Below are 10035 nucleotides of genomic sequence, written 5' to 3' on the forward strand. Positions count from 1 at the left end.
GTCACATCGGAGCCACCACCCCTGTCACATCGGTGCCACCATCAGTGCCACCACCCCTGCCACATCGGTGCCACCACCCCTGTCACATCCCTGTCACATCGGTGCCACTTTGGTGCCACCACCGGTGCCACATCGGTGCCACCATCCCTGTCACATCGGTGCCACCACCCCTGTCACATCGGTGCCACCATCAGTGCCACCACCCCTGTCACATCAGTGCCACCACCCCTGTCACATCCCTGTCACATCGGTGCCACCATCAGTGCCACCACCGGTGTCACATCGGTGCCACCACCCCTGTCACATCGGTGCCACTTTGGTGCCACCACCGGTGTCACATCGGTGCCACCACCCCTGTCACATCCCTGTCACATCGGTGCCACCACCCCTGTCACATCGGTGCCACTTTGGTGCCACCACCGGTGCCACATCGGTGCCACCATCCCTGTCACATCGGTGCCACCATCGGTGTCACATCGGTGTCACACCCCTGTCACATCGGTGCCACCATCAGTGCCACCATCCCTGTCACATCAGTGTCACCCCCCTGTCACATTGCTGTCCCCATCGGTGTCACCATCCCGTCCCCATCGGTGCCACCCCCCTGTCCCCGCCGGTGCCACCCCAAGGCCACCGCGCGGCGCCACCGCTGCCACCGCCCCCGAGGCCACCGCGTGTCCCCGCTGTCCCCAAGGCCACCGCGCGTGTCCCCCCCTGCCCAATGTCCCCGTGCCATCCCCGGTGTCCCCTCGGTGTCCCCGATGTCTCCGATGTCCCCTCATTGTCCCCGATGTCCCCAAGGCCACCGCGTGTCCCCTCCCGATGTCCCTTCATTGTCCCCAATGTCCCCTCATTGTCCCCGATGTCCCCAAGGCCACCGTGCGCGTGTCCCCCCGCGGGCTGTCCCCTCTCAATGTCCCCTCGCTGTCCCCGATGTCCCCGTGCCATCCCTGATGTCCCCCCAATGTCCCCGATGTCCCCAAGGCCACCTTCGTGTTCCCCCTCCCGATGTCCCCCCTTGTCCCCGATGTCCCCAAGGCCACCGTGCGCGTGTCCCCCCCGGGCTGTCCCCTCTCAATGTCCCCTCTGTGTCCCCGATGTCCCCATGCCATCCCTGATGTCCCCTCCCGATGTCCCCAAGGCCACCGCGTGTCCCCTCCCGCTGTCCCCCCAATGTCCCCGATGTCCCATCATTGTCCCCGATGTCCCCAATGCCACCTTCTTGTCCCCCCTTCCCCGATGTCCCCCCCGTGTCCCCGATGTCCCCAAGGCCACCGCGTGTCCCTTCCCGATGTCCCCTCGCTGTCCCCGATGTCCCCCGTGCCATCCCCGATGTCCCCTCATTGTCCCCAATGTCCCCAAGGCCACCTTCGTGTCCCCCCTCCCGATGTCCCCGTGCCATCCCCGGTGTCCCCAAGGCCACCTTCGTGTCCCCCTTCCTGGATGTCCCCACGCCGTCCCCGATGTCCCCTCCCGATGTCCCCAATGCCACCTTCGTGTCCCCCCCTCCCGATGTCCCCTCATTGTCCCCGATGTCCCCAAGGCCACCGTGTGTCCCCTCCCGATGTCCCCCCAATGTCCCCGATGTCCCCAACGCCACCTTCGTGTCCCCCCCTCCCCGATGTCCCCCCCGTGTCCCCGATGTCCCCTCCCGATGTCCCCAATGCCACCGCGTGTCCCCCCCTCGCCGATGTCCCCGTGCCATCCCCGATGTCCCCACGCTGTCCCCGATGTCCCCCCAATGTCCCCGATGTCCCCTCGGTGTCCCCGATGTCCCCAAGGCCACCTTCGTGTCCCCCCCTCCCCGATGTCCCCGTGCCATCCCCGATGTCCCCTCCCGATGTCCCCGATGTCCCCAAGGCCACCGTGCGTGTGTCCCCCCCCGGGCTGTCCCCTCCCGATGTCCCCGATGTCCCCTCCCGATGTCCCCAAGGCCACCGCGTGTCCTCCCCCCCCCGGGCTGTCCCCGGTGTCACCTCCAGCGGCGACATCGCGGCGCCACCGCCACCGCCACCGCCACCCCCCCCCTTGGGGACAGCGCCACCGCCCCGGGGCCATCGCCACCCCCCGGGTGTCCCCAAAGTGTCCCCAAAGTGTCCCCAAAGTGTCCCCGATGGCCGCAATGTCCCCTCCCTGTCCCCCCAATGTCCCAAATGTCCCCAATCCCCCCAATGTCCCCAATGTCCCCAAATGTCCCCAATGTCCCCAATCCCCCCAATGTCCCCAATGTCCCCAATTGTTCCCCCAATGTCCCCAATGTCCCCAAATGTCCCCAATGTCCCCCCAATGTCCCCAAATGTCCCCAATGTCCCCCCAATGTCCCCAACCCCCAAATGTCCCCAATGTCCCCAATGTCCCCAAATGTCCCCAATGTCCCCAATGTCCCCAAATGTCCCCATGTCCCCAATGTCCCCAATGTCCCCAATGTCCCCAAATGTCCCCAATGTCCCCAATGTCCCCAATGTCCCTCAATGTCCCCAATGTCCCCAATGTCCCCAATGTCCCCAATGTCCCTCAATGTCCCCAAGCTCCTTAGGGTCCCCAATTGTCCCCAATTGTCCCCAAATGTCCCCAATGTCATTTTTCCCAATTTCCCCCCATTTTGTCCCCAATGTCCCCAAAGTGTCCCCAAACCCCCCAATGTCCCCAATTGTCCCCAATCCCATTTTTCCCAATTTCCCCCCAATTTTGTCCCCAATGTCCCCAATTGTCTCCCCCAATGTCCCCTCTCTGTCCCCTCTCGGTCCCCCCGATGTCCCCAAATCCCACTGACCTCCATTTTGTCCCAAATGTCCCCAAATGTCCCCAAATGTCCCCAACCCCACTTTGCCACCATTTTGTCCCAATGTTCCCCATTTCTGCTCAATGTCCCCAAAATGTCCCCAAATCCCCCAAATCCCTGCAATGTCCCCAAATGTCCCCAAATGTCCCCAAATGTCCCCAAATGTCCCCAATCCCCCAAATGTCCCCAAAATGTCCCCAAATGTCCCCAGATGTCCCCAGATGTCCCCAGATGTCCCCAAATGTCCCCAAATGTCCCCAATCCCAATTTTTCCTTTTTTCCTCCCATTATTTTTCCCCTCTGCACCGGGGGCACCTCTGGAGGGCACAGCCGGGCACACCTGGGCACACCTGGGGACACCCGGGCACACCTGGGCACACCTGGGGACACCTGGAGGACACCCGGACACACCTGGGCACACCTGGGGACACCCTGGCACACCTGGGGACACCTGGGCACACCCGGACACACCTGGGGACACCTGGGGGACACCCGGACACACCTGGGCACACCTGGGGACACCTGGGCACACCTGGGCACACCCGGGGACACCCAGACACCCCTGGGCACACCTGGGGACACCTGGGCACACCTGGGGACACCTGGGGACACCCGGGGACACCCGGGGACACCTGGGGCACACCTGGGCACACCTGGGGGACACCTGAGCCCCTTTTTGGGGGTCCTGGAAACACCTGAGCCCCCCCGGACACACCTGCGGACACCCGCGCACACCTGGGCACACCCGGGGACACCTGGGGACACCTGAGTCCCCCCGGACACACCTGAGGACACCTGGGGACACCTGGGCACACCTGAGCCCCTTTTTGGGGGTCCTGGACACACCTGAACCCCCCCGGACACACCTGAACCCCCCCCGGGGACACCTGAACCCCCCCGGACACACCTGGGGACACCTGGGCACACCTGGGGGACACCTGGGGACACCTGGACACACCTGAGTCCCCCCGGACATACCTGGGCACACCTGGGGGACACCTGGGCACACCTGAGCCCCCCCGGACACACCTGGGCACACCTGAGCCCCCCCGGACACACCTGGGCACACCTGAGCCCCCCCGGACACACCTGGGCACACCTGGGCACACCCGGGCACACCTGAGCCCCCCCCGCTCCCCTCCCCCAGCCCTGGGCAATCCCAACTTTGGCTTTTTTCCACCCAAACCGGGAAGGGGGCGTGGCCCGCCCTGGGGGGGTGGGCGTGGCCTGGGCTTATGGGCGTGGCCGCGCTCGGTGGGCGTGGCCGGCGGGGGCGTTAAAGGCGCGCGGGCGCCGCGAGCCCTCCCAGGGAGCCGCGATGAGGCCCCGCCCACGGCCGAGGCCCCGCCCACAGGCGGGGTGGCCCCGCCCCCTGGCGCACCTGGCGCTGCTGGCGCTGCTGCTGAGCCCCGCGGGGGGCGGGGCCGCGCACCTGGCGCAGGTGAGGGGCAACAGCTGGATGGGGGCGGAGCCGGCACGGCTGGAACCGGGGGAGCCGCGCCTGGGACAGGTGGGACAGGTGAGGCACAGCTGGATTGGGGGGGGGGGTCACACCTGGGACAGGTGAGGCACAGCTGGATTGGATTGGATTGGGGGGGTCACACCTGGGACAGGTGAGGCACAGCTGGATTGGATTGGATTGGGGGGGTCACACCTAGGACAGGTGAGGCACAGCTGGATTGGGGGGGGGGGTCACACCTGGGACAGGTGAGGCACAGCTGGATTGGATTGGATTGGGGGGGTCACACCTGGGACAGGTGAGGCACAGCTGGATTGGATTGGATTGGGGGGGTCACACCTGGGACAGGTGAGGCACAGCTGGATTGGATTTGGGGGGTCACAGCTGGGACAGGTGAGGCACAGCTGGATTGGATTGGATTGGGGGGGTCACACCTGGGACAGGTGGGGCACAGCTGGATTGGATTGGGGGGGTCACACCTGGGACAGGTGAGGCACAGCTGGATTGGATTGGGGGGGTCACACCTGGGACAGGTGAGGCACAGCTGGATTGGATTGGATTGGGGGGGTCACACCTGGGACAGGTGGGGCACAGCTGGATTGGGGGGGGGGTTCGCACCTGGGACAGGTGAGGCACAGCTGGATTGGGGGGGGGGTTCGCACCTGGGACAGGTGAGGCACAGCTGGATTGGATTGGGGGGGTCACACCTGGGACAGGTGAGGCACAGCTGGATTGGATTGGGGGGGTCACACCTGGGACAGGTGAGGCACAGCTGGATTGGATTGGGGGGGTTCGCACCTGGGACAGGTGGGGCACAGCTGGATTGGATTGGGGGGGGGTCACACCTGGGACAGGTGGGGCACAGCTGGATTGGGGGGGTCACACCTGGGACAGGTGGGGCACAGCTGGATTGGATTGGGGGGGTCACACCTGGGACAGGTGAGGCACAGCTGGATTGGATTGGGGGGGGGGTTCGCACCTGGGACAGGTGGGGCACAGCTGGATTGGATTGGGGGGGTCACACCTGGGACAGGTGAGGCACAGCTGGATTGGATTGGGGGGGTCACACCTGGGACAGGTGGGGCACAGCTGGATTGGATTGGGGGGGTCACACCTGGGACAGGTGAGGCACAGCTGGATTGGATTGGATTGGGGGGGGTCACACCTGTCCCAGGTGGGGCACAGCTGGATTGGATTGGGGGGGGTTAGCACCTGGGACAGGTGAGGCACAGCTGGATTTGGGGGTAGGGGAGGTTTGGGAGGATTCACACCTGGGACAGGTGAGGCACAGCTGGACTTGGGGAGTTCACATCTGGATTTGGGGGGGATTCGCACCTGGCACAGGTGAGGCGGGTGAGAGGCAACAGCTGGCTGGAGGCGGAGTCAGCACAGCTGGAATCGGGGGGGGGGTTCGCACCTGGGACAGGTGGGGCAGGTGAGGCACAGCTGGGGCACAGCTGGATTTGGGGGGGGGGGATCCAGGTGATTGGCACCTGGGATTTCGGGTTCACACCTGGGACAGGTGAGGCACAGCTGGATTGGGGGGTTCACACCTGGATTTGGAGGGTCACACCTGGGACAGGTGGGACAGGTGAGGCACAGCTGGATTTGGGGGGGGTTGGCGGGGAGTTCACACCTGGATATGGGGGTTCACACCTGGATTTGGGGGGTCACACCTGGGACAGGTGAGGCACAGCTGGATTTGGATGATCCCAGGTGTGTTATTTGGGGTCCCCCAGGTGTTTTGGGGTTCCCCAGGTGTGTTATTTGGGGTTCCCCAGGTGTGTTATTCGGGGTGTTTCTCACCTGTCCCCTCCCCCCCCCCCCAGGTGACCCCGGAGGCGCCGCTGGAGCCGAGAGCCCCGGCCCAGGTGGGGGAGGGGCAGGTGAGTCACACCTGGGGGGTCCCACCTGGCGTTTGGGGTGCCCAGGTGATTCACACCTGGGATTTGGGGTTCACAGGTGATTCACACCTGGGATTCTGGGGGTTCCCAGGTAACCACACCTGGGATTTGGGGTGTCCAGGTGATTTCACACCTGGGATTTGGGGCTCTCACCTGGAATTTTGGGGTTCCACACCTGGGATTTGGGGGTTCCCAGGTAACCACACCTGGAATTTTGGGGTCCCCACCTGGGATTTGGGGTTCTCACCTGGAATTTACGGGTTCCCAGGTAACCACACCTGGAATTTTGGGGTTCCACACCTGGAATTTGGGGTGTCCAGGCGTCCCACACCTGAGATTTTGGGTGGCCAGGTAACCACACCTGGAATTTGGGGCTCACACCTGAGGTTTGGGGTTCCCAGGTGAGTTCTCACCTGAGATTTGGGGGTTCCCAGGTGAGTTCTCACCTGGAATTCTGGGGTTCCACACCTGGAATTTACAGGTTCCCAGGTAACCCCACCTGGAATTTTGGGGTTCCCACCTGAGATTTGGGGCTCACACCTGGGATTTGGGGTTCTCACCTGGGATTTGGGGGTTCCAGGTAACCACACCTGAGATTTGGGGTGCCCAGGTGATTTCACACCTGGGATTTGGGGTTCTCAGGTAACCACACCTGGGATTTGGGGCTCACACCTGAGATTTGGGGTGCCCAGGTGATTTCACACCTGAGATTTGGGGCTCACACCTGAGATTTGGGGTTCACACCTGGGATCTGGGGATCACACCTGGGATTTGGAGCTCACACCTGGGATTTGGGGTTCCCAGGTGATTCCACACCTGGGATTTGGGAGTTCACACCTGAGATTTGGGGTTCACACCTGGGATTTGGGGCTCACACCTGGGATTTGGGGTGCCCAGGTGATTTCACACCTGGAATCTGGGGGTTCCCAGGTAACCACACCTGGGATTTGGGGTTCACAGGTGATTTCACTCCTGGGATTTGGGGTTCCCACCTGCGATTTGGGGTTCCCCAGGTGATTCCACACCTGAGATTTGGGGATTCCCAGGTGATTTCACACCTGGGATCTGGGGCTCACACCTGGGATTTGGGGTTCTCAGGTAACCACACCTGGGATTTGGGGCTCACACCTGAGATTTGTTGCTCACACCTGAGATTTGGGGCTCACACCTGAGATTTGGGGTTCACACCTGGGATCTGGGGATCACACCTGGGATTTGGAGCTCACACCTGGGATTTGGGGTTCCCAGGTGATTCCACACCTGGGATTTGGGGTTCACACCTGGGATTTGGGGTTCTCAGGTAACCACACCTGGGATTTGGGGCTCACACCTGGGATTTGGGGCTCACACCGGAATTTGGGGTCCCCAGGTGAGGCCCCCCCCCCCCGCAGCGCACCTGGCGGCGCCCCCGGCACAGCCCCCACTTCCCGCTCTGCTCCTTCTGCTGCAACTGCTGCAACAACCGCGGCGGCTGCGGCTTCTGCTGCCGCACCTGAGCGCGCCCGGCACACCTGGGCACAGCTGGGCACACCTGGATACACCTGAGATACACCTGGATACACCTGAGGTACACCTGGATACACCTGAGATACAACTGGCACACCTGGGCACAGCTGGATACACCTGAGATACACCTGAGATACACCTGGATACACCTGGGTACACCTGAGATACACCTGAGATACAACTGGCACACCTGGGCACAGCTGGATACACCTGAGATACACCTGGATACACCTGAGGTACACCTGAGATACACCTGAGATACAACTGGCACACCTGGGCACAGCTGGGCACACCTGAGATACACCTGAGATACACCTGGATACACCTGGATACACCTGAGCTCACCTGAGATACACCTGGATACACCTGGATACACCTGAGGTACACCTGAGATACACCTGGATACACCTGGCACACCTGGGCACACCTGGGCACACCTAAACTGGGCCTGTGACACACCTGAGCTCACCTGGGCACACCTGAGATACACCCGGGGGCACCTGGGCACACCTGAACCCCACTTTGACCTCACCCAGTCCCACCGGAGCCCACCTGGGCACAGCTGGACACACCTGAACATCACCTGGGCACAGCTGGGCACACCTGAGCCACACCTGGGCACAGCTGGCTGGGTTCTGGACACACCTGGGCACACCTGGGCCCCACTTTGACGTCACCTGCTCCCACCTGGACCCAGCTGAGCCCACCTGTGCCCACCTGAGCTCACTTGGGCACACCTGAACCTCACCTGAGCACACCTGGGTACACCTGAGAGACACCTGGGCACACCTGAGAGACACCTGGGCACACCTGGGCACACCTGAACCTCACCTGGATACACCTGAGAGGCACCTGGGCACACCTGGACCTCACTTGGACCTCACCTGAGCCCACCTGGATACACCTGAGAGGCAGCTGGGCACTCCTGGGCACACCTGGGCACACCTGAGAGACACCTGGGCACACCTGGGCACACCTGGGCACACCTGGTCCCACCTGAGCCCCCCTATTTATTCCCTGTGCCCCTCCCCCACCATTAAAGTGCTGTTTGTAAAATCCCTCGCGGAGTTTGGGGGGAATTCGGGAGAATTTGGGGAAATTTTGGGGAATTTGGGGCTCCCAGGTGGATTTTGGGGGGAATTTGGGGGATTTTGGGGGTCCCAGGTGAAATTTTGGGGGGAATTTTGGGGAATTTGGGGCTCCCAGGTGGATTTTGGGGAGAATTCGGGGATTTTGGGGCTCCCAGGTGAAATTTTGGGGTCAATTTTGGGGAATTTGGGGCTCCCAGGTGGATTCTGGGGCGAATTCGGGGATTTTGGGGGTCCCAGGTGGATTTTGGGGGAAATTTGTGAAAATTTGGTGGTCCAAGGTGAAATTTTGGGGGGAATTCGGGGATTTTGGGGGGTCCCAGGTGAAATTTTTGGGCTCCCAGGTGGATTTTGGGGGGAATTGTGGGAATTTGGGGGTCCCAGGTGAAATTTTGGGGAATTTGGGGCTCCCAGGTGGATTTTGGGGAGAATTCGGGGATTTTGGGGGGTCCCAGGTGGATTTTGGGGAGAATTCGGGGGATTTTGGGGAGAATTCGGGGAATTTGGGGCTCCCAGGTGGATTTTGGGGTAAATTTTGGGGATTTTGGGGCTCCCAGGTGGATTTTGGGGGGAATTTGTGGAAATTTATGGAAATTTGGGGCTCCCAGGTGAAATTTTGGGGTCAATTTTGGGGAATTTGGGGCTCCCAGGTGAAGGTTGGGATTCCCAGCTCCATCTTTTACCTTTTACCCCTCATTTTTGGGGTATTTTCCTCATTTTTGGGGTATTTTCCTCATTTTTGGGGTGTTTTCCTCATTTTTGGGGTGTTTTCCTCATTTTTGGGGCGTTTTCCTCATTTTTGGGGTTTTTCTGCCCCATTTTTTTACCTTTTTCCCGCTCCATTTTCCGGCTGTTTTTGCTCATTTTTGGAGCGTTTTTCACCCCCATTTTTTTACCATTTTCACCCCCATTTTTCACCCTTCCCACCCCCATTTTTCGAGTTATTTTCCTCATTTTTTGACATTTCCCACCCCCCATTTTTCGAGTTATTTTCCTCATTTTTTGATATTTTTCACCCCCATATTTTTATTTTTTTCACCCCCATTTTTTTACCATTTTCACCCCCATTTTTCACCCTTCCCACCCCCATTTTTTGAGTTATTTTCCTCATTTTTTGACATTTCCCACCCCCATTTTTTGAGTTATTTTCCTCATTTTTTGATATTTTTCACCCCCATATTTTTATTTTTTTCACCCCCATTTTTTACCATTTTCCCCACCCCATTTTCCACCCTTCCCACGCCCATTTTTTGTGTTATTTTCCTCATTTTTGGGGTTATTTTCCACCCCCATTTC

At 60.7% G+C, this 10035-nt stretch overlaps 1 protein-coding gene across 1 annotated transcript; it reads left to right on the top strand.

Annotated features, from left to right (window-relative positions):
- Window positions 1-1909: 1909 nt before the first annotated feature.
- On the top strand, window positions 1910-8513 carry LOC131571801 (transcription initiation factor TFIID subunit 4-like). The gene is made up of 4 exons (XM_058824571.1): window positions 1910-2071; window positions 3930-4301; window positions 6071-6127; window positions 7515-8513. The coding sequence occupies exons 1-4, from the start codon at window positions 1910-1912 to the stop codon at window positions 7770-7772; spliced, it is 849 nt and encodes a 282-aa protein (XP_058680554.1). The 3' UTR covers window positions 7773-8513.
- The last annotated feature ends 1522 nt before the right edge of the window (window positions 8514-10035 follow it).

Source organism: Ammospiza caudacuta, unplaced genomic scaffold (assembly GCF_027887145.1).
Source record: "Ammospiza caudacuta isolate bAmmCau1 unplaced genomic scaffold, bAmmCau1.pri scaffold_367, whole genome shotgun sequence".
Lineage (NCBI taxonomy): Eukaryota > Metazoa > Chordata > Aves > Passeriformes > Passerellidae > Ammospiza > Ammospiza caudacuta.